This window comes from Pagrus pagrus, assembly GCF_965226575.1.
Source record: "Pagrus pagrus genome assembly, chromosome: 20".
Classification (NCBI taxonomy): Eukaryota; Metazoa; Chordata; class Actinopteri; order Spariformes; family Sparidae; genus Pagrus; species Pagrus pagrus.
The window spans coordinates 2,365,247-2,389,641 of record NC_140207.1 but is presented as its reverse complement, the minus strand read 5'-3'; the positions used below and the strand labels follow the sequence as shown (position 1 = coordinate 2,389,641).

Here is a 24,395-nt window from a genome sequence, read left to right as displayed (position 1 = left end):
CATATATTTATGAGTCGTTAAAGTTTGCAGTAGGAACCAGTGGGCTGGAGGAGAGAGTTACAGACAGGAAGTCAGAGAGTACTGAGAGACGGACGAACATGTCGACGGTTTTAGAGGTGCAATGATTGATTGATTAATTGATCGGTGCATCCACAGGAAACTCAGCGCCTGCACCGGGCCGTGGCTAATCAGATGGGCAGACGTAAATGACGAATATATTATATATACTGAATATATTTAGGTTTTCTTGTGCTGACAGGACAAGACGCTTGTAGCCGTCACCCTGGACTTTGAGGAAAATAATCTGCAGATTAATCGATAATGAAAATAAATCAATATTTCTCTTTTCTTGTGATTTGTTGATGAAGGCTCTGGGGAACGTTTGTGCGTCAGTGTCCTCAGAGACAAAGTGAGGTGTGCGTGCTCTCTCAGACACTCCAGCATGTTAACACACTGCAGATAAACTGACCACTGTTGTCTATTCTGGTCCCGTTATCAGAAACACATTCAGGGCTGCTGGATTCCTCCTCCTCCTCCTCCTCTTCCTCCTCTTCTCTCCTCCTCCTCCTCCTCTCTCCTCCCGTTCTGTCTTGTGTTTTCATTCTCTGTTGAGCTTCTCCGTTCTCTGGACGAAAACGAAGAAGGCACCAGCTCTTCATCTCTCACCCCGTTCTGTCTGTTCACCCGATCTGTTCTCCTCTGGTGTGTCTTCACCCTCTGAATCTGACGTCTACAGACAAAAAAGCAACAATTTGAGCTTTTGTTTTATAGTTGTTTTTAGGAGCAAGAGGTGCTAAAAGCTCCAGGAGGTGCTCCAGAGTTGAATTTCATTGATTATTTTGTGATTTTGATGACTTATCACTATTTTAAGCTTTTGGTTACTTTTCCTCACAGAAGCATTTGTAGCACATGGTTCGTTCAAGGACTGTTCGAAATGTGAAATCCGACAAAAATGTCTGTTTTCACAGTTTCTGGCTGTGATAAATGCTGTAATTTAGGTGATTTGTTCAAAGAAAACATGCCTTTTTACAGGTTGTGATATCTGTTGTGAAGCAGAAGCTGTCAAATGTATAAAAACTGTGATCGCGACACAAACAGAAATGCGTTTTTTCCTGCAGGTCAAGTACAAGGAAGCCGGGAAGAAAGAAGCCAGCAGCTCTCTGTACCACCAGCTGCCTGAGACTCTGGAGACGCAGCATGTTAAAGAGGTTACTGAGCTGCAGAGCGAGGTACACGCATCCATTATTCACATTCACTTACTCGCATGCTCATGTTTGTCCTGCAGCAGATGACACGAACAGTCAACTGTGCTGATGTTGTTTCATGTAAAGACAGAGCTGAGACATGCGACTGCCTTTTGTCCCGGCTGCACTCGGCTCACTGTAGTCTGGCATCTTTCAGGCGGAGAGAGAAGCCGCGGTGTTTCTCTTCAAAGAATTAATGAATGAATAATATTTTACTTTGAAGACGCTTCGTTGAATGCAGAGGATATTTGTGATGCTGTTTGGAGAGCAGCATTTTGTCAGCATTATCTCACTGAGGGGTTTATGTAACACAACTCAGATATTCAGCAGAAAAAACAACAATCATGAGCTGAGAACTGAGGAAACTGTAACCATGGAGATATCAAACACGCTCCCATGAATGTTGCTTTCTCTCTGGTCCTCCACTCACTGATGGTCTGAGGTTCAGACCAGTGCATTGTCTCCAATGTCAAATCATGTATAAGGTCTTTAATCTATAGTTTAAAGGTTGGACAAGCTATATTCACTTTAAACATGGCTTTACATTTTTCCAAAGGGATTATTGAGATGTCACATGTTCAGATTCATAATCAAGTCCAGGGAGCAAAGTAGCTCAGTGAAGACCTCTGGACCATGTTGTGGCGAGGGCTTATGGGCTAGGCACAACTGTCCCACCCTAAATAACCAGGAGAATACACATAACGTGTGCTCTTTATTGTTAATTTCTCCTGCTAATCTCCTGATTTCATAGTGATACAAATCCAGTGGGAGTGTATTTCTGTGTGGGATATGTGTCGTGGTATCTGGCAACCCAGACTATGTTTAATTTAGTTGCAACGGACACTGTTTTCTTTAAGGTAAAAGCTAATTTATTTTAACATACCAGGAGGAGGTTCTGCACTTCAGTGAATTCAAACCAAGTTAAACAGCAGAAAAGAAAAATAAGATGATATCTGAATTAATCGCTGCTGTTTTTTTGTTCCACCTGCTTCTGTTTCCTTCAGAACAAGTACAAGCAGAGTGGGAAGAAGGCGATGTCGTCCAGTCTGTACGCTCAGCTGCCTCAGACGGCGGAGACGCAGCTCGCCGCCAAGATGTCCGACCTGCAGAGCGAGGTAAAGAACAGATAACTCTTCCTCCTACTCAGTGTGTTTTATCCCTGAATTACCTGTGTGACAGACAACAGTGCGTCAGAGTGATCATGTGAGATTAAAGTTTAACAAAAGACGTTCCACAAGGCTCAAGCTTACGACCGGTCCTGTTCACTGTGATGTCAAGCTGTATGCAGATGATGTTGCTGTATACTTTCTATAAAAACATCTTTTTAAAACCTGCAGCTTTCCTTCAATGCATTGAAGAAAGAATTTATGAATCTCAAACTTGTATTTGACAAAGACACTGACTACAGTTATCCCAAATCTACACTTTAAATGGTACGGTTATTGAAACAGTCCAATATATTATATTATTTAATCAATTTCATTAGCCATGTAAGTTACTCAGTGGGAATATTGCTCTTCAGTGTTATCTTCAGTGTTTTCTGCCTCTTTATTTTCAGAGTAAATACAAGGAGGTCGGGATGAAGAGCCTCTCTCAGAGCTTCTACTCTCAGCTCCCAGAAACTGCTGAGACTCAGTTAGCTAAAACTGTCTCTGAGCTGCAGAGTGGGGTAAGGGAAACAGCAATTACTTATTTATTTATCGTTTTACTGAATTCGAGGTCTGGACTTTGTTGCTGTGAGCCATGTTTCCAACAAAGTTCAAACCAGAGAAACCCACAAGTTTCCTCAAGGTAACGGTTTCGATTCATTTGGTCGCCTGTCGTTATAACTTCAGGAGAGAGTCAGAGAGAGTAAACATAACATCAGTAAAGCTCTCAAACATCTGTTGCTGAGTCACGTCAGATTTTTACCAGTAAAGGTGATTGTTTAAAGGTATATTCACCACCAGTGAGCAAGTTTTGAATGCAGGATCAAATGTGTTTATTTGCATTACTCAAACAGCCAAAATACATTCCTGTACATTAACCATAAACTAGCGAGCAACAGCACTGAACTCAGCACTCAGCAGAGACCAGAGATCAGAGCAGAATCTGATGTGACACCGGGTGGTTATTCCTCCAGAAGGTCTGGATCTTCACCCGACTCTCTCCTGCTTCAGATGCATTAAAAAGTCTCAGATCTTTCAGAGCCTCCACGAGTAAAACCATGAATTTATTTCATGATGCAAAGAGAAGTGTTGACCAAAATCACAGCAAACAAATGCCTTTTTTTTTTGTTCGCCTGAGGACCAACACTCTCACTAAAAGGATTTCAGCACCGACACATTTGCTGACTGCGATCTGAAACAGATGTGTGTGGTGCAAACGTTTGCTAACAGCTGATGCTTTCTTCAGGCCAAATACAAGGAGGCGAGCAGGAAGGAGGCGAGCAGCTGTCTGTACCACCACCTGCCTGAAACTCTGGAGACGCTACATGCTAAAGAGGCTACTGAGCTGCAGAGCCAGGTACACCACTCTCACATGTATCATAGGACACGTTATTAAATACACTGTTTAAACACATGGAAACATAAAGAGTTGAACATTTCCAGGCTCTTTGTGTCCGTGGACGACTTATTTTCTTGTTTTTGTATCAGTACTTAAACTATTAGATATATTTTTTTGACCCCAGAGAGAAGAAAACAACTTGTTTCCGGGTTGAGTCAGTTTTGGCGTCATTATCCAGCTCAGAGTCTTTTCTGTCCTCTCCAGCTGAAGTACAAGGAGGACGGGAAGAGAGAGCAGAGCACCAACCTGTACTCTGTGCTGCCCGAGACAGAAGAGATGAAGCTCGCTAAAGCCGCCATGGAGCTTCAGAGTGAGGTGGGTGGACGTTTAAGTGTGGTCACACCCGTGGGTCATGAGCCGCTTTCAACAGAGGTGGTCGACGTCTCAGCTACAAGTCTTAATCCTCACAAACTGTTCACTGAAGGAACGAGACTCTAGTTCGATTTGTTTGTTTCATACGACCATGCACATTCATTTTAACATCTTGCCGTGTGTGTGTGTGTGTGTGTGTGTGTGTGTGTGTGTGTGTCGCAGAATAAATACAAACAAAAAGGCAGACTGGAGATCAGCAGCAGTGTTTTCCACCAGATGCCCGAGACGAGAGAGATGGAGTTTGTTAAGCAGATCTCTGAACTCCAGAGTGAGGTGAGAGGCTGTGACTCTGTGTGTGTCAAAGATTTAGTTTCACACAGTTTGTTTCTTACTATACAAGATACATTTATATCTTTCTACATTTATTTTGGTTGTCTTTTGTTCCTTTAAGCTCCTTTTTCTGTTGCACTAGTTGTGTTGTGTAACGTTTGTCTGCATCTCTAAATATCAACTTTGCTGTTTTCATTTTTATAAAAGCAGAGAAACAGATTTTTTGACAGTAAATACGGCTATTGTAGTTTTTTAATGGTTTTTTTTAATCGCAGCCACGGGAGAGTGGTAATATTCAGAGAATAAAAACAAAAATGTAAGAGTAAAAGAAGTTTTACTGAGTTATGGTGTGAAATTCTCAACTAATTCATGATAAATGACTCATGTTATTTCTTTAAATGTTTACACCAAATATCCATAATCTTAGATACAGATTACGGTGCCATTGTAGATAACAAAAGTATAGAAAAAATTACAAGAATAAAGTCTTAAATGTACGAGAAAATGTTTCTCCTAAATGTAAATGTTTTTTCCTTCCTACAGTCGCCCTGACAAGCCATTTGTCATTTACTGTGAATTATTGTGAATATCTCTCTTTAACCCAGTGGTTTAAAAAGGAACCAGTTGAAAATGTAATAAATGCTTTTTATCTTCTCGTTCTTTTATTGATTCAAGACAAAGTACAAGAAGGACAAAGAGGATCTGGCCAACACGTTATTCTCTCTGCTGCCCGAAACTCTGGAGACTCAGTTTGTTAAAGAGATGGCCGAGACACACAGCGAGGTGGGAAACACTGTGTGTGTGTGTGTGTGTGTGTGTGTGTGTGTGTGTGTGTGTGTGTGTGTGGGTGTGTGTGAATATTTTAGTGTGTGTTTGCCTGAAATAGCCAGCTTGTGTTTTGGGTATGATTTTTTTTGTCCAACATTACTGATTAATAATTAATCAAGAGATTCAGCACTGAAGAGTTCGGTACATCTTCTGACTCAAACTCACAGCATGCGCTCGGACTCCTGCCGCTCTTTAGCTCTTTAGTACAGTACAGTAGCTCTGTTGCTCATGCATTGTTAAAATGTGACCTTGTAGTGTCTTACCTTGTGTAGATAACATCTAAATCATTACTTTAATTAACGTCCCTGCAGGTCGTTATCCAAAACTGATTTGAAAATATGTTTACACCCTTTTTTTAGCCAAAATCTTCACTGTTGCTGCTAAACTTAAAGCGTTGGCACATTTCTTAGTGATCTCTGCATACCTCAGTGTTTACCACCTGTTGGACCTGATGTCCACTTTTCACATATGATATATGATATATCACTCAAAGTGGCACATGCATAACTTTAAGCCTTAATATAATTTAAACAAGTGAATTATATAAAACTTCACCCCCGTACAGTTGTCATGAAGGGATAAAGTAGCTATAGAGACCAAAAGTTTGCTTTGTATCAGGCTGTGAACATGTTTCTTTCTGCTGTAAAGTTGGACATTTTAACACGGGCTCTTATGGGGATTGACCTGTTGTTGGCGCCTCGAGTGGTCATTCGAGGAACTGCAGTTTTTTGGTACTTCCGCATTGGCTTCAATTCTTAGAGTCGGAGATGCTGTTTGACATGAATCCTCAGTATGAATAAAATGTCCAGTGGATTAAAGATCAGAAATCCACGTCTGGAGTCCACGAAGGTCAAAGAAATCCAGACACATTAAACTGAAATCCTGGCAGGTCAACTGGTTCCCAGTTCTGAGAGATTCTGTTCAGTTGGTTGTTGGAGCGGATGAATAACTTCAGTTTCATTATAAGACAACAATGAAAACCAGCTCTTAGTAAAACGTGACAAACAACACGAGACAAAATAAATCTGTTGCGTTGCTCATTTCTCTGTGCAGGACTCTCTTCTTCTCTGTGTGGATCTGAAGCTGCTGTTTTCTGTCCTCAGAGTAAATACAAGGAGGCGGGTAAGAAGGAGCTGGTGAACTCTCTGTATTCTCTGCTGCCGGAGACCAAAGAAACTCAACACGCCAAGGAGCAAAGTCAGCTGCACAGCGAGGTACGAAACTAACCTCCGTCACTGATCCAGTCGTCCTTTGATGGCGGGTTTTCTTGCAGCCATTTCTGTGTTTTTATTCATTAATCATGACTCTGCCAGGTGTAAAATGGCAAAAGAGCGATCGACTTCTTTTCCAAAATGTTTCTTATTATCTTGTCAGTCTCTTCGCAGTGACAATGGATCAGAGGGCAGCGTGAAAATATATGAAATGGTCTGCCAAATCTTACAAACAGCCAGCACTAAGCCCCGTTTATGTTTATGTTCAGATTTATTTTTAAAATTGGTTCATCAGCTCGTTTTAGATCTCATCAGCTGTGAGGAGAAGCTCCTCCGTGTCAGCATCGAGTTAATTAGTCGAACAACAGCGTCTGAAGCGTCACACAGAAAAACCAAGCGATCGCAGTCCGTACACTGACATTTCTAATTATGCTATAACACACTCATATAATTCATTTTCCAGTGTGAAAACATTCAACACACAGAGTAAGAATCACTTCTGCAGCTAATGAGAAAATCATTTGATGAGGAGAGCTGATAGAGAGGAAGCAACAGGGCCTCTGGGAGATGTGGTCTTAATTACAGTAACAGTATTGACAGAGGTTGTTATCGTTCTGATCCCATTTTGTGACGTTAATTAAACCAAAGTGACTAATTACAGACGCATCGACTCGACTTCTCTCACCAGTGCGACTCTGATACTGATATTGACCACCAATCTGACACCAACAGGTTTAAAACATCCACGTGGAACTGATCAACATCCTTTCAGACCGACAATACTGTAATTAGATCGTCTGGAAAGTTTGTGAAATTGTGATGAACTGAAACTTATCTCCGGGATCAAACAGTTTTTATTTCTAATCATAACTAAGATTGTGATCTGATGATATTAAAACTGATCCCTGTGCTTTTATAAAGCTCTTTATAATGTCAAGGTTTTGGCAAAAATGGACCTAAAATGTTAGAAACTCAGAGGCAGGTGCGAAGGAGAGGGATGAGTAGATCGAAAGTTGCAGGCAAACTCCTGCATAACGTGCAAAAAACATTTATTTGTGATGTTTTGGTACTCGACCCTTGTCAGGTTTGCCTGATCTGGTTTGTCTGATGAAGCTGCCACAGTCCAACATGAAGACACCGTCCGAGGAGCAAGTGAACGCAGCAAACTGCAACCAGAGCTGTAGACCAGATAATCCAAAACTAAAAGCAGGCGACAAAACAGAAGTTATACACAAGTTAAAAACAAAGGACAAACCAGTAACACAGGCAGCAAACGCAGGTAAAACACAGGACCAGGAAACAGACGAGGAACACGGGAACGCAGAGACGTGTTGTAAAAACAGACAAAGACAGGAAGTGGAAAGTTAAAGATGACACATGAGGATAAACTCTGAACAGACCGTGATATACACTGACTCCTCGGTACACTGGGATATTTTGTTGGGTTACAAAGTAAAAAGTGGCGTCTTGTGTTGCAGAAAGCGTACAGGGAGGAGGGTAAGAAGGAGGCCGGCTGCAGTCTGTACGCCCAGATGCCTCAAACCATCGAGACCGTCTTCGCCAAAGAGCTGATCAAGATGCAGAGCGACGTGAGTCTAACACTGATCTGCTGTTTGATAACAGTTTCACAGCATTCCCCTTTCCTTTAAAACTTTCTTTACGAGTCAGGATTATTTCTCTCCAGGTCTTTGGAAATGTTCACAAGTATTTCTTTCTATTCTCAATTTCTCTGACCGTCTCTCACTGACTGAGGAGGACGAGGGGCAACAGTGAGTAACAGTAGTAACGTTAATCAAGAGAAGAGCAGGAGGATTGTGTCCCCAGAGGAAGCATGCGTTATAAAACCAACACTAACCGGATCAAATTTAAAGCATGTGACAAAAACAAGAAGCCTGGTTGGGACTTTCAGGTGTGAAGCGTCCTCAGAGTGAACGTCTTCAGACAAACGTCACAGCAGCCGATTAAAATCCACCCGAGTCAGAAACAGAGAGCCAGAGGAGCACAGCGGGGGAGGAGAGGCTCCGAGTCTTAACTCAAGAGCAAATGAGAGGCGTTTCATCAGCGACATAACAAGATGCTGTCAGTTTAACACACACACACACACACACACACACACACACACACCGAGGGAGTGTGTGTGTGTGTGTGTGTGTGTTAGTATCATTTTGTCTGCTGAGGCGTGAACACAGAGAGCAGCTGTGTTGTGCTCTACTGCCTGAGGACACAGACACTGACCTACTGCCTCCACACACACACACTCACACACACACGCAGCGGCAGGTTGAGCTTGGTAAACACTCGTTTTACAGGATCACAGCTAAAAGCGGACACCTCTGAAAACACCACAGATGTAAATCAGCTCTACAACATGAGCGTCTTACTGCTGCTGCTTGTGGGCTGAAGCTCAACCTGCAGGAGTACGATGCGTCTTGATTAAGATGCTTCTCTTCTGTCCTGAGACCCTCGAGTCAAGAAAAACTCCTCCCTTGTAGCAGGAGGAAAAAAATGAAAGACAGAGACAGGACCAAGACTTTCAGTGGTTGAGACCGAGTAAAGACCAAAACCAGAGAGTATCAAGACCGAGACAGGCCCAGGACTTTGAGGGGTTGAGACCAAGTCCCAAGACCCAGACTAAGGCAGGGCGAGAGCAGGGTGGTTTGGACCGGTCTTGAAATAAAATCCAGAGTCCTCTTTGTCCCTGACGAGACAAGACCGAGCAAAAGTGTGGTCTTGCGACCGAGACTGATCTCAAGTTCTCCACCACCACCTGCAGGTATCGTAGTGTAAGTTGAATCTGCGTGACACAAATGTTTTCAATATTGCAAGAAATCATAAAATCCAAACTGATCTGACAACACGTCTCACTCTCACAAATCAAAGGTGGAGGAAAAAATCAAATCTGATGGAGTCGGTGCAAAAACCTCCGCAGGAATCTGAAGAAATGTTTGATGACCAGTGTTTCTCTGTCTACAGCTCGGACTGTACAGACGAGGTTTATTGTTCGGTGTCAGTCGGCCCTTCAGGGCAGAAAATCAAAGCTCGAGGTAAAAACTGGGGCACCGGCAGGCCTGACGCTTTCTGGTTTCATGTCTGTTGACCGAGCAATTTAACGCCAACTGGAGCGCATAACGTCGACCACCTCGACAACAGCAGTCCAGACTCTCCCAGTGTCTGCAAAACACTCGTACAATGCATCTGAAGTCAGGCCCGGAGGCTGAACGAGAGCAGGACAAGGTGTGAGGTGTCTTTATACATTATCTTTACTCTGATCATTATCTGTGGTTTACTGCAACACCAAAACAGAAAACATTATTTTAGACTTTCTCTGTTGTATAGTTGATGATGAGCGCCGACCTGATTGACTGTTTATTGAGTCTAACTGGAAGAACAGTGGTTGTCATTAAAACCTGTTAAAAGCTTCAGCAGGCAGCTCAGCAAACAGGCAGACGTCTCAATTTAAGTGTATATTCACTATATACCATCCTAGAGCCCACAACGTCCAATGAGTGATGGTGTAGACCAGTGGCCCACTCTCTCTTCTTCCTCTTCTCTCCTGAGCCAATCACACACCAGCCTCCAGGTGATCGGTGCATCATGTAGCCAATGATATTTCAGATCCAGTCATATATAGTTTATATCAGTTTTTTAAAGCCCTAAACCTGGAAAGTACGCACGTTTATGTTGTTTTATGCATTTTGCTCTTTGAGTAGTCTGTTTTTCCACCTTCTTGTTTTTGACTCTTTCATCTGCACACTTGGAGAATTTTTGCTGAATATTTCCTCAGAATAACGTGTTGAGCGTTCATTTTCACCGATATCGTGTTAAATTTGACCTTGGAGCATGTACGACTGTGTGATGTGGACCCGTTGCGTTGTTTCAGCTAGTAGGGGCAGTGATGTGGGTGAGGAGATAATGACTGAATTTCATTTTTGTGTGAACGACCAGCAGCAGGTTAGTTTCACAGAGTCAGTTATCTCAGTAACCGACCCAGAGTTTCCTTCATCTCCGGCTTAACAGACTTTCACTAAACGGACCTTCTGAAACTCTTTCTGGGAGGATTTTATACACGTTATGTTTGGCAGAGATGCTCTTTGATACCTGAGTTCTTCCTGAAGGTGTACCAACCAGTTTAATATCCATATAAGTCTTATTTTTATTCGAACGATCGACTTTGCTTTCAATAGTTATTCAGCAACAAGCTGTCATCAGATATTTTCTCCCTCGTCCTGCTCATGTTTTCCTCCTTCGCCAGCCTTTCTGCCTCCGTCTCTTCGTCTGTCTTCGTCCTGATCATCTCGTCCTGCTGGCCTCTCGTCCACTCCCTCTTCTTCTCTGTGTCTCTGCAGAAGTTCTACAAGGAGAAGTTTAATCGTGAGAAGGGGAAGTCCAGCTACACCAACATGAAAACACTGCCGGAGGTGGAGCACGCCATGGAGGTCAACAAGAACCAGAGCGATGTGAGTACACACACACACACACACACACACACACACACACACACACACACACACACACACGTCTGCACTGTACCCTTCAGTGAAATGTAACAGAAAAACAAGCTGTTATGTAACACTTTGCTGTGTGATTGTGTGGGCGACAACCAGGCGATAAACTAAACACCAGCTCATCTGTGAGCAGTTCAGAGTTAACGCCACAAAAAAATATTCTTTTTGTTTCGTGTCGTTCTTTGAGTTTTAATCCCCCAGAACTGCAGCTGGTTCACAAATATTCAGCTCAGCTTAAAAGACGATATCTGTGGTTACATGGACAATAAGTCTTCAATACGAAACTGAATCATTCTGACGAGCAACTTTAATTCATTCATTCAGTTTTTCAAGATTGATGTTTCGACCCTTTCTTGAGGCGTTCAATCCTCAAAGGAGCAGCTGAAGTCTCGTAGTCCACAAAACATTGCTTTAAAACGTCTCCAGCTACTTCAGTTGTTGAGGAGAATGCTGCTGTTTTGCATTTTTAAATCGCAGGAGAATCTTCACTTTATTTTTGGTTGAACTGTTCCTTTAAATCTTTTAAGATCTCCATCATCAACAATTTATCAGCCACAGATCGTGTGTCTGTCTCTCCTCAGAGTAACGTCACCTGATGTTAGCCCAGCATGAAGCAGGCGTGTGCAGGAGGAGCACATTCATCTCAACCAGAGAGAAACCATCGTTTACATGTTTATTACACCGATATTCCCCCAGTGGACAGATTATCAGAGGTTTATCAGAGAAAACTCACCCTGACTGGACCAAATCAGATCAGTCTGACATGAGGCTTATTCTGATGATGCGTGGGTCAGTGTAAACACAGCTACTGACAGTGTCACCCTCGTCACTCAGGGTCTGCAGACTTTAACCAGAACGACACCTGATTTGGCGTCTTTGCACCGGCAAAAAAAAATGTTGTTGACGACTCGTAAAGCTTTGTGTGACCAGACACCGAGCTGCACCTCTGAACTGTCCCTACACGACCCGAGCGTCTCACACCGTGGCCTCTGTAGACCGGGACTGACTGACGACAGCTTAATGGAAGAAGCTGCTGCGTGTTCGGCTGCGTCGACATTAAAAATGAACAGTCACAGAGACGGTCAGCTGCTCGGCCGGCGTCTTAAGATTCACACACTCTGTTTCGGTCTGGACTCACTGTTATGTTGCAGCTGACGTCTGCCTTCTGTCTGTGCTGCTCTCAGGTCAGCTACAGGAAAGGCAAAGAGGAGCTTCATCACTACAACACGACGGCAGACAGACCCGACATCGTCAACGCCACCAACGCTGCTAAACTGGCCAGCAATGTGCGTGTGTGTGTGTGTGTGTGTGTGTGAGAGAGAGAGAGAGAATCAAGCAACTACATGAGAGCGAGTATAATCTCTCTTTAATTTTTCAAGATACCAGCATGTGTGTATCTGCTGTGTGTGTGTGTGTGTGTGTGTCTGTGTGTGTGTGTCTGTGTGTGTGTGTGTGTGTGTGTGTGTGTGTGTCTCTACAGGTTGCCTATAAGAACAACAAGCTGCCAGTGTACAGCGACTGCTCTCTTTTGGCCAGAACCGACATCCAGCACGCCAAGGAGGTTTCAAAACTGGCCAGCCAGGTAACACACACACACACACACACACACACACACACACAGTCAGTCATACACACAGTTTACCCAGCATGCATTGTGCACATGATAAGGAGCACTCTTTGTCCTGCAGGTGAAGTATAAGGAGAGCTTCGACCGACATTTAAAGGGCCAGCGACCTCGTTACAACCCGCTGGACTGTCTGTCCTTCAAACACACACAGGCTGCTGCTGCTCTGGCCAGTCAGGTGACTGTATCACATGTCACATGATCCGTCTCACACAGTTTTAAAGGATCAGTTCACCCAAACACGAAAACATGAAAAATTCAGTCATCTCCTCACCTCCATGCTGATGGTCATTTCTGGAGCTTCACAGCAAAACAGCGTCGGAGCTGTAATCCAAGTCTCCAGAAGCCCTGAGGAGGCTTTTGACAATCTGAGGATGAGACTCAACAATCAATTATCTCTTTCCAGGAAGTTACATTTTCTAGTTTAATGAAATCCACGAACGTAATTAGAGTCAGATCCACTCGTGCTGTAACGATGGCTGTAACTGTGCTGCTCGTAGCCTGGATTGTATTTGTCTAATATAGTTTGAACACCTCCCCTTTTATGTGGATAGATGTGGAAAACGTGGGTTAACTTATCGAGTTTACAACCAGCTTCATGTGTTTTAGTGAAGCCAGATAACTGAAACATATCCTCGGTACGTTGAACTCGATAAACAGGAGAGAAGGCTGAGGGGAAAATGTAAGAGCTAATTAATTAATGAGACAAATGTGAGACAGAAAACAAGCGGGAAAACACAAAGACAGGAAGTAAAACACAACTTTCAACATAAAACAGGAAATAACTTAATCACAAAACCAAAACATCATGATTATTATGTTTATTATTATTATGATTCAACAGAATGAACGAAACAATCAGATCTGTTTCCTCCAGTTCACCTGAAGATAAACAAGAGGAGCAAACTGTGTGTGTGTGTGTGTGTGTGTGTGTGTGTGTGTGTGTGTGTGTGTGTGTGTGTCTCATTCACTTTGACTCACACTCTAAAACTCAGTCTGTTGTGTGGGCGTAACCATGGCAACCTTTGTGAGGCAAATGGTGAGGGATTGTAGGATGAGAGCTGGTGAAGTTGCAGGGGTTTTGCACACATGCACACACACACACACACACACACACACACACACACCCTCATATATACACAAACATTCACAACATGCAGAGAAAACACACATGCAAACACACACACACACACAGATGCAGCCGTGCCACAGTGTCGGTCCGCTCGCTGCCCACACAGCCACAGAAAAGAGCCTTTCCACTTCACAACGTTACATAACAGCTCGTTGTATTGAACGCTGCCTGGTGTTCAGGAACGCTGCACGTTCGCTCGCTCGTTCACTGAGAGCTGCTTTTCAGAAAAGCCTCTTACCGAACCGAGAGACTCTCAGCGTCACGAAACACAGGCCTGCAGCTTCCTGAACGCAGGTTTGTGGTAAGAACTCAATCTGGAGCAGAACTCGGCTCCGGGTCTTCAAAAGAAACGTGGATGTGTGAGAAAATCGAATGATTTTTAGGGCGAGGGCAAAAAGTGATTTGTGATGTTTGGCAGCCCGGAGGGTGGATTCACTGGAGCCAGGAAGTCCTAATTTTAGAAAAGATGGAGGAGTGAGCAAGAGGCAGTCACCGTGCCTCAGTGTGATTGGCTGTCAGTCAAGTCCACATGCAACAAACATCAAGAACAGCTCACGAAGACTTCATGTCTCAAAGAGCGAAGTTGAGATTCTCGGGATTCAGACCAAAATCTGGTCCATCTTCTGAGTTTTTAAGCAGCTGTGGTTTATATTTATATCAGCGTGGAGGGAGGAGATGAGGACTGGATTTACATTTTCTGCTGAACTGTTCCTTTAATCGAGATTTCAAATGAACATAATTTCATGTTTAATTATTTGCAGGTTTTAAAGTCAAACCTTTTTCATGGCGACACTTCTTCTGTCCTGCAGGTGAAGTATAAAACCAACCGGAACCAGAAACCAGAAGGTTCTTCAGACCTGCCGAACCTCCTGCAGCTGGAACACGTTCTGCACGCCAGCAAACTGCAGAGTAACGTACGACATCGCACACAGACGGCCTCACACACAGATACTGTGTCAGGTCAGGCAGGTTAATGTGTGTGTGTGTGTGTGTGTGTGTGTGTGTGTGTGTGTGTGTGTGTGTGTGTGCAGGTGGAGTATAAGAAGAAGTACGAGCAGACGAAGGCTCAGTACCACATCGCTCTGGACACGGCTGAACAGCTCCACCACAAGGAGAACAAGGAGCTGCACAGCCAGGTCTCACATGCTGCCTCGTCTTCTCCTGCTGACGTCCTCCTCCTCTGTTTGTTAGTAACTGAATGAATCGTTGTGTCTGCTCAGGTGAAGTACAGAGAGGAGTACGAGAGGAACAAAGGTCGCTCTCAGATGGAGTTTGGAGACACGCAGACTTACAAAGTGTCTAAAGAAGCACAGAAGATGCAGAGTGAGGTAAAAGTCTCCGCTGCAGGGTCGTTCGTCCTGCGACACTCTGATGCAAACAGCTGAAATTTGACGAACAGGCGAAGAGAAAGTGTGTTTCTTCATCTTTACACATCACTCAGCTTGTCTCTCAGTAATCCAGCGATCTTTAACGGGGGTTTTCTGGGGTTGACGTGGTTCGAAACTGGTCTAGTCTTCTTTAAAAGTGGAGAAACCAGCAAGAGCAAACCACATTTTTAAGGTATCCAGTGCAAACGCCTGCACAAAATGTACCTGATAGTGACAAAGCAGGTCCAGGATCCTAATAAATCGGTGCCGGTCTCAGTCTGGGAGGTCCTGGATCCTGTTGCGGCACAAATGAAGTCCTGAAAGTATTCAGCCAAATAAATCCCACCTCCTCCCTGCAGAGCCGCTCCTCCAAAACACACGAACACACACCGACTTCACCAACACCGACTGCCTCGTAGTGTTCACTGGCCAGCTGAGAGATGTGTGTTAGCAGCTAGTGTGTGTTTTTATAAAGTAAACGCACACACAGTGCTTTACTCTCTCTCTCTCTGTCTGTTGTGTGTGTGTGTGTCTCTCGCCCTCTCTCAGAGAGAGTATCGGAGGGACTATGAGGAGCAGATAAAGGGGAAAGCTTTGGTGGACGTGGATCAGACGCCTGGATACCTGACAGCTCGACACGCCAGCAGCCTGCTGAGCGAGGTAACACACACACACACACACACACACACTCAGATATGGATAAGTTTCCAGTATTTAACCTGATTGGAAACTTTCTGTATTCTACATGTTTTAAGCCGCTAAAAATCTTGAGTTTTGAAGGTTTTGAGAGGCTGGAGGAGGTGAAAGTATCCAATATTTTACATATTTAAAGGGTAAAAATAGTTTTAAAGAAGTGTACTTCATTTGGTTACCACTTTGTCCTCCATGTTGGGAACCACTGCTCTGTAATTCCTTGAATCCCTCATGCAGAAGATAAAAAATGATCATGTGTCAGGATGAGCTTTTCACACTTGAATGAACAGTTTTACTAGTATTGACTGTCTCGCTCTGTAGAAAGAGTACAGGAAGGACCTGGAGCAGGAAGTGAAGGGGCGGGGCTTGTCCGGCATCGGGCTGGAGGACACACCTGAGCTGCTGAGGGTTAAAAACGCCAATCAGATACTGAACCAGGTAAGAAACACACACACAAACACACACAAAGTACAAGTGATCTGACTTTAACCTGTGTGTGTGTGTGTGTGTGTGTGTGTGTGTGTGTGTGTGTGTGTGTGTGTGTCTTCTGCAGAAGGAGTACCGCAGGGATTTGGAGAGGGAGATCGTGGGTAAAGGCATGGAGCTGAGCGCAGACGTTCTTGAGATACGAAGAGCCAAACGAGCATCTGAGATCCAGAGCCAGGTAACTGTGTGTGTGTGTGTGTGTGTGTGTGTGTGTGTGTGTGTGTGTGTGTGTGTGCATGTGTACAAGTGTGTGTGTGTGTGTAATAAAGAAACCAAAATAAATATTTGGTCGTCGTGGCTGTACATCACTGCAGAAGTTGTTCTTATTTTAAATTCGAGGTCAGTTCCAGCCTGGAGATGTAATTTTATTTTTCAAGGTTTACTGAATACAAGACGAGCAGATATGGAACAAAATTAGATAATGAACCTAACTGTGTGTGTGTGTGTGTGTGTGTGTGTGTGTGTGTGTGTGTGTCACAGAAGTCCTACAAGCAGACGGAGCAGCTCAGAGAAAACTCATACGGGACGGTCACAGACACTCCTGAACTGCTGCACGCCTCCTACCTCAAAGACATCTACAGTCAGGTGTGTGTGTGTGCGTGTGTGTGAGTGTGTGAGTGTGTGTGTGTGTGTGTGAATTAAAATGTCTAAAAATTACTCGACCAGTGTTTTATATATTGTGGAGTTTGTAAACCCAGATAAAGATAAAGTTTACTCAAGGTATGTGTTCAGTTTGGTCTCTTATTGCTCCTGAAGTCACCGAGCGTAACATGAAGAAAACTTTAAAACATGAACACGAACACTCCTGTCTGAGTCACGTCAGATAGATTTTCTCAGAGGGTCTCAGGTCTCAGAAGTGACAGACAGGATATATGTTGTAGAAAGAGTTGATGGTTGCTTCCCTCTTCTGCCCACAGAAGAAGTATAAAGGCGAAGCGGAGCGTCTGAAGGGAAGCTACAGTCTGCTTTCAGACACCCCAGAGATGGAGAGAGTCAGAGCCAACCAGAGACACATCAGCTCTGTGAGCACACACACTGTTATGATTTCCAATCTTCTGAATGATATGAAACAGGTTTAAAATGGCCGCTGTTTCCCTGTAATGCACTGAAGTGTTGATGAAGCAGCTCTCTGTCGCCCTCTAGCTGCGCTACTGCTGGGACTCCAAACTGATGAGAGGCCTGACGTCCTCGGTGACGGAGACGCCGGAGATCGTCCTCGCCAGAGAGAACGCCAAGAGGATCAGCGATGTACGTAAACATCACGTTAGCTCGTATATGTTTACAATGAGCTTCACAGAATATATCCTGAAAATGTTATTAGGATTTTTTGCTAATTTTGAAAATAATGGAGTCGACCAAGAAATCCACCTGGTCAGGGTTCAGAAAAGATCATGTTTTGGCTTAAAATACCTGTTTTGGTCGCCACAAACACGACTCGAGATGTCCCGTCGCACAGAAACTGCCCGACAAAGACGCTGGTGCTCGGAAAACTGTTGTACTGCTCCTTTAAGGCTGTAATCAGCAGCTGGTTCCTCTGCTCAGGTCCAGTACAGAGAGGAAGTGGGTCGTGGCACCGCTGTCATGGACACGCCTGAGATGGAGCGAGTCCGACGCAACCAGGAGAACATCAGCTCGGTGAGGACACACACACACACAAACACACACACACACACACACACACACACACACACACACACACACACACACAGAAAACAGATAATGTGTAAAGAGCAGCAGAGAGTGTGTAGTTGTGGAGGAGTGTGTGAACGAAGGAGTGTGTGTGTCGGTATTAATGGATGGGTGTTGTTGTGAGATGGTGTGTGTGTGTGTGTGTGTGTGTGTGTGTCTGTGTGTCTGTGTCTGGGATGGGACAAAACATTGATACAGCCATATATGGTATCTCTTCTTGTGATACGATTATGGATGATTGATATTTTTATTAAAACAGGTTCCCCCGACACTTTGACCCGCTGGACTCTTGTGGTCTTCATGTGAACTTAATTTACGATCCAAAATAATTAAGTGAACCACAGTTGAATCCGTCCTTTAACTCCAGAACTGTTCTGCTCTCACGTTGGACTGACGACACACAGACAGGTTCAGTCAGTGTGTGACGGAGAGACACGCTGACATCATGTTTCCTGTCTGTCTTCCCACCAGGTGAAGTACAGGCAGAGTGCGGTGAAGGCCACCAGCATCGGAGTGACTCCAGAACTGGAGCGAGTCCGACAGAACCAGGAGAACATCAGCTCGGCAAGACGCACGCACACGCACACACATGCCTATCTCTAAGGGTAACATCATATGTAATATCGTGTGTGTGTGTGTGTGTGTGTGTGAACAGGTGAAGTACCAGCGCGGGCTGCAGGAGCTGAGGGGGCGGAGCTGCAGCGAGCTCGACACACCTGAGTACAGGCGTGTCAGGAAGACGCAAGACTCCGTCTCCATGGTAGCGGCCTGGTTGCCATGGCTCCCACCTGCGCCGTGGGAGGAGCTAACATGAGTGACGTGGCACCGCGGGTGGGAGTGACGCACCGCTACTAACAGCAACCAACCAGCAGGCAGCACGGAGGACGCAGCAGTGTGTGCATGTGTGTGTGTCCAGAGAGTCCAGTCTGACCCGGCTGAACTCATTTCTGAGTGTTTGGGCCAGAAAAGCTTGAGAAGAATCACTGATTGTGTTCGTCATTATCACACAACTTCACTGCAGAGGGGTGAAGGATGAGGAGAGACTCAGTTATTGATTAGCAGGCACCGTGAGGCCGGATCAATCAGTGATCATCTCTTTACGATCAGGTGTTCATTAATGGTTACAGGTCAGGAAACAGTTTTCACACGTCCTCTAGTGTGTTCACGTGTGTGTGTGTTGATAATAAAAGGTTTTAAAAACATCACCTGTGTGTTTTATTTGCTCACTGACCAAGTGCACCCTGACCTGTGTGTGTGTGTGTGTGTGTGTGTGTGTGTGTGTGTGTGCGATTAACTAACACTGTCCAGGATGTTGACACACAAGTGTGAGTGACTGTTGTGCTTCATTCCCTCCGACAGGCCAAGTACCACGAGGACTTTGAGCGGGCGCGCGGCCGAGGCTGCACGCCGGGACTGGACGATCCCAGCATGGAGCGCTACCAGAGGGCCAATCAGATGATGGGAGAGGCGGGCTACAGCAAAGGGATCCACCCCCAGGCGATGGAGATGGACAGACGACCGGGAGGCATCATCGTAGGTCAGTGACCTCGACCTGTGTGTGTGTGTGTGTGTGTGTGTGTGTGTGTGTGTGTGTGAGGAGATACAGGCGTTCAGTGTCTCCGCAGAACAGGTCGTCACCATGGTTACCACTAGTTTGTTGAAATTGTAGGAATATGTGTAACACTAAGGCCTCGTTCACGTGACAACGGTCTTATTAGAAAGCAGAAAAGTTTCCTGCCGAAGACGATCCCCGACTGAAGACGCTGCAGTACGCGCGCCAGCCCAGGAGGTGGAGGTGTAACTTTGTAGTGAGACACCAGAATAACACCAAAAACATGGTCTCTGCCTCCTCTCTGAAGACCTGAAGGTGTGGAGGACAGACCCCGGCTCCATCTTTGACTTTGACCCTCTGGAGGACAACATCCAGTCCAGGAGCCTCCGCAGGATGTCTGGTAGTTCAGCTGACCCCCCTCTCCTTATTAACACACCTGCAGGCTGTAGCTCGCCACAGCAGAGCGCTCAGATGTTGTCGTGTGTGCATGAAACTGATCTCGTGCCGCGTGATTTAACCAAGAAATCCTTTAATCCTGTTTGTTCACATTCTGCCGTCCTACACAGATTAATTAAGTGTGTCCTCCTGTGATGATCCAGTTCAGACTCAAACCATCAGTGAATGTTTCTCCTCACAAGTTTAGTGTTTGTATCACAGCCTGACGATTCTTCTTCTGTTAAAACACATCAGTGAGACACACTGTTGTCCCCTCATCACCATGAACACACACACACACCGTCCTGCCACAAATACTCACACAAGAGCCCCAAATGTGGATTCATCCGCCGCTGAAAATAGTCCCCAACAGGAACCTCCTGTTTGTCTGATGAAAGGCTGAATTTCTTCTTTAAAACTACAAAGTGCTCCTTTAAACGGGCCAAAACACATTCATTCGTGGTCCGCCATGTCAACATTCACCGCTCGCTCACTCCTGTCGTTATGTTTTGGCTTTTGCATTTGATTTGACCCTTCTGGGCCACCGCATTCTGCCACAGACAGGAAGTTTACTGAGAGGCGGACGAACACGTTGGTGGTTTGTGTCAGTACAATAAAAGAAATGTAAAATGTCAGTGTGTTGATGTTCATGTGTTTCTGTTCGGTGGCTCACTATCTCTTTTTCTGTCCTTTCATTTCCGTCCTGTGCTGCCCCCTGCTGGTGGCCGCCTGTCAGAGCGGGCCGACCACAGACTGAGCAGGCAGCACTCTCAGCAGTCTCTCGCCCACAGCCAGACCCAGTCTGTCAGCTCTCTGACCTCTGACCTCTGGGACCGCAGCAGCACCAACACCCCTGGTATCTTTACTCGCGTCGTCTTTCTCACGCAGACACACAGCAGCAGCGTAACGGAGACACACACTCGCACGTGTTTCTAACCCACAGATGAAACTAACTCACGTCTTCTTACAGGTTCAGTTGTTTGAATCCACCGTGTGCTCACAGCGCAGGAGTCTCGCCAGGCGCAGGAAAGACTTTTCAGACTCACTTATTCTCTCTCTCTCTGTTTGTTTGTCTCTCGCCCAGCTCCCGTCCTTCCTGGAGCGTATCATCAGGGCGTCCAGATGCAGCAGCAGCAGCAGTATCACGGCTACATGCACCAGACCAGCATGTCGTCTGTCAGATCCGTCACCTCCCCGCCGCACTCAGCCACCATGGTACGCTCCTGCTCACAACTAGCTTCATGTAGCCTGAATTTACATTTGCACTGCAGTGAAGAGGTAACTCCTGAAGTGGTGTGAAGCCTTCAGTGTTCAGAGGAAGCTGCATGTAATCTGATAAATACATCTTTTACACTTGAAGTCAGAAATACTGACTTGCAGTGGAAAGCACCACATAGCCTCTAGTGATGTCACTCTGTGGCTGAGTTGCATTGTGGGTAATGTAAACCTGCCCTGATTGATGTGTCACAAAGTAACTTTTGCTGTCTAACCTCTCACTGCGTCACTGTTTGCAGCGAGTTTACCGGGCGCTGTACGACTACGCAGCTCAGGACCACGACGAGGTCTCGTTCAGGGACGGCGACGTCATCGTCAACGCTCAGCCCATCGACGAGGGCTGGATGTACGGCACCGTGCAGCGGACCGGCAAGTCCGGCATGCTGCCGGCCAATTACGTGGAGTGTTGCAACTAGAGGAGCGAGGACGGAGGCGGAGAGAGGAGACGGAAGTGGTGAAATGTAACGAGTCGAATCCAGCCGCGCTGTTCTGAAGTCAGCAGTCAGTGATGTTCGCTGCATTTCAGACACAGTCCACAGTTTAGGGTTTTCTTCTTCCTGTGGAAAACTGACCAACACACTCTCACACACACACACACACACACACACACACACACACACACACACACACACAAACACACACACACTCTTCTCTGGGTGCTCTGGGCATTTTCAGAGACATCTAAATGAAGGAGAAGTAGTCAAGGCTGTTTGAGAAGAAGTGGATTTAACAAAAAACTAAAAAAATGTACTGCTGAAATACTCTGAACATCACAGACTGCTGACACCAGCTGACGGACGAGACGAGGACAGAGAGAGAAACGGTATAAATCTAGCATGCTGTCGATAACTTACGTATGTCAACTTTTACAACTAGTGGAGGGAATAAGAGGAAGGATGCATGAGGAAAGGCGGTGTGAGAGATTAGAAACATCTGTACTTATTTTCAACGACTTGCAACAAACTATAATAGATTATTGGCTCAGATTATTTCAGCGATTCAAGCAGAATATGAATAAAAGTAGTAATATAACAAAAAATGATTCAGTCTTGTGTCAGGCTGGAAGTTTAAAGAGTCTGGTGACGGGCTGCAGTTTCTTATTGTCAACAAACCTCATGAGAAGTCTCCTGACAAGTGTTTGTACCAGCTGGATGTTTCTTTTTCCTCCAAATACTGTTAAAAACACACAAACACTGCAGTTTTTCCTCCTGGTTGTTTGATAAAAACTACAGTGAGCAGCTGATTTATGTCTGCAGTAGGAACCAATGAGCTCGCAGCTGAGAGCCACAGACAGGAAGTGAGACCGTACTGAGAGACGCACGAACACGTTGTCTGTTTCATTTTCTAATTGGATTTTTTTTGACAGTGAGAAACATTAAAACAACACCAGACTCATTAAAGATGGTGGAGACAATGAAAAGAAGCATCAGAAGGAAATACACAAAGATCTGACGTCTTTAAAGGAACAGTCCACCCAATATTTAAAGCCCAATCATCATCTCCTCCCTCCATGCTGATGAAAGTCAGGTGAAGTCTCGTAGTCCACAAAACATTTCTGGAGCTTCACAGTAAAACAGAGTTGCAGCGTTCTGCTGAACAGCTGAAGCAGCTGGAGACTTTAAATTGGAAAGAAACAACAGAAAAACAAAAACATGGCTCCGTACAGCTCGTCTGACGTTGTCCAACTTGAGAAGTTGTCATTTAAACGCTTATTTAAGATGAAGTCTTCGCTGTAGCTGAGAAGCTAAAAGCATCTGAAGTGGCCGAACGAGCTCGAGCGCTTATCAAGGGTGTAAAAAACATATTTTCAAAACCATTTGGGATCTCGGGGCTTCTGGACACTTTACGTCAGTTACTCATGAAAATGCTGCACTGCTGTTTTGTTGTGCGAGTATAAAACTTGACCCGACTTTCCATCAGCATGGAGGCCGAGCAGAGAAAGACTGACCTTTTGTTTTGGGTGAACTGTTCCTTTACGAGATGAGGGATACGTTCCTGATAACGACAGAAAATTCTGTCTTTTCTTGGGGATGATGCAACCAAAGGAAGGAGGGGGGACAGAGTGGAGGAGTGGAGGAGTTAAAGAGGTCGATGATGAGAATTTAATCATTTATTTATCCTGAGTTTGATTCATGTTCAGGTGAGTGTCGTTTAGTTTTTGACCTCTGATATAATCTACAGAAAGACGGACAGATCACACGGCACAGCTTCAGTTGTGAACAGCAGCACTAACCTCTGTGTTTGTAAAGGACTAAACTAACTCACTGTGTCTTTCTGTTTCTTCTATCAAATGATTTTGTTTTTATTTTGAACTATCGGTAAAAGTTTCACGTCACGTGCTGTCTGGATCATTTAACCTCCACACAGTGATCGTTTATGCGGACTGAAACCTGAACAGACTGTGTGAGTATGTCGGGCCTTGAGATTTCTGTATGTCGCAGACTATTTTGATACACGGGCTCCTGTTTATGTTCGGACAGATATATTTTACTCTTCTACCTGTGTGTATCCAGTACGTCGTGTTTTAGGGTTTGTCGTCTTGCTGTGTGGATTGCATCCCGGTCATGTATCGAATAAAAACTTGTCATTCTTGCTGGAGAGCATTTTGTATTTTGTATGTTTGATTTCATAAATACTAGATGCAATAGAATATAGTTTACTGAGTATTCACATGTTCACTGTGTTGAGTTTGAAGAGGAACTTTGTCATTTCATAAACCCTTCTGTTTTCTCGCACTGAGGATTTTGGGCTTCTAATGTCACTGTTGTAAAGTTTTGATTTAGTCTGTATGTCATCACAGATTATACTAAGTTTATTTACATATTATTTGAAATTATATATCACTCGATCTCAGTTATGATTTTTGCCATATGATAATTGCAGTGTGTTACATGTGGTAGAAATAAAAAATAATTTGTCAACATGAATGTGGTTCTCCTTATTCAGAATCCTGCACACTGTTTATCACATATATAGTACATGTATGTTACATATTCAGCTTACAGTCTCACTAATATATTCAGGTATTCATGACTCGAGAAATTATATCGAAGTTAAAATTCCAATAATGACATAAAATTGAAATTATTATAAAAAGTTAAAATTCTGATAAAAAGTTAAATTATGATAAAAAGTCAGATTTATTATAAAAAGTCAAAATTCTGA

At 44.5% G+C, this 24,395-nt stretch overlaps 2 protein-coding genes across 3 annotated transcripts in view; both read left to right on the top strand.

Moving 5' to 3' along the window:
* The window catches only part of LOC311249173 (uncharacterized protein), a 76,438-nt gene extending 57,265 nt beyond the window's left edge, over positions 1–19,173 (top strand). For both annotated transcript variants that reach the window (XM_084339996.1, XM_084339995.1), the window contains 25 exons: positions 1,119–1,229; positions 2,249–2,359; positions 2,803–2,913; positions 3,639–3,749; positions 3,996–4,106; positions 4,326–4,436; positions 5,109–5,216; positions 6,365–6,475; positions 7,951–8,061; positions 10,819–10,929; positions 12,162–12,263; positions 12,458–12,559; positions 12,666–12,779; positions 14,543–14,647; positions 14,765–14,869; positions 14,954–15,061; positions 15,650–15,760; positions 16,115–16,231; positions 16,347–16,457; positions 16,760–16,864; positions 17,197–17,301; positions 17,423–17,527; positions 17,822–17,914; positions 18,440–18,532; positions 18,624–19,173. In XM_084339996.1, the coding sequence (XP_084196122.1) occupies positions 1,119–1,229; positions 2,249–2,359; positions 2,803–2,913; positions 3,639–3,749; positions 3,996–4,106; positions 4,326–4,436; positions 5,109–5,216; positions 6,365–6,475; positions 7,951–8,061; positions 10,819–10,929; positions 12,162–12,263; positions 12,458–12,559; positions 12,666–12,779; positions 14,543–14,647; positions 14,765–14,869; positions 14,954–15,061; positions 15,650–15,760; positions 16,115–16,231; positions 16,347–16,457; positions 16,760–16,864; positions 17,197–17,301; positions 17,423–17,527; positions 17,822–17,914; positions 18,440–18,532; positions 18,624–18,782 (2,742 nt within the window). In that variant the 3' untranslated portion in view covers positions 18,783–19,173. The remainder of the gene's footprint in view (positions 1–1,118; positions 1,230–2,248; positions 2,360–2,802; positions 2,914–3,638; positions 3,750–3,995; positions 4,107–4,325; positions 4,437–5,108; positions 5,217–6,364; positions 6,476–7,950; positions 8,062–10,818; positions 10,930–12,161; positions 12,264–12,457; positions 12,560–12,665; positions 12,780–14,542; positions 14,648–14,764; positions 14,870–14,953; positions 15,062–15,649; positions 15,761–16,114; positions 16,232–16,346; positions 16,458–16,759; positions 16,865–17,196; positions 17,302–17,422; positions 17,528–17,821; positions 17,915–18,439; positions 18,533–18,623) is intronic.
* Positions 19,174–19,260: 87 nt separating this feature from the next.
* LOC311249231 (LIM zinc-binding domain-containing Nebulette-like) lies at positions 19,261–24,157 on the top strand. The gene is made up of 3 exons (XM_084340109.1): positions 19,261–19,505; positions 21,040–21,170; positions 21,470–24,157. Exons 1-3 carry the CDS (start codon positions 19,397–19,399, stop codon positions 21,644–21,646), a joined length of 417 nt encoding a protein of 138 aa, XP_084196235.1. The 5' UTR covers positions 19,261–19,396; the 3' UTR covers positions 21,647–24,157.
* Positions 24,158–24,395: the final 238 nt, after the last annotated feature.

Excerpts from the sequence above, each read along its gene's own strand:
- LOC311249231 (XM_084340109.1), top strand. The coding sequence starts at position 19,397 with ATGGAGCGCTACCAGAGGGCCAATCAGATGATGGGAGAGGCGGGCTAC. Across the intron at positions 19,506-21,039 it reads ACCGGGAGGCATCATCGTAG|CTCCCGTCCTTCCTGGAGCG; the intron begins GTCAGTGACCTC and ends TCTCTCGCCCAG. Across the intron at positions 21,171-21,469 it reads CGCCGCACTCAGCCACCATG|CGAGTTTACCGGGCGCTGTA; the intron begins GTACGCTCCTGC and ends CACTGTTTGCAG.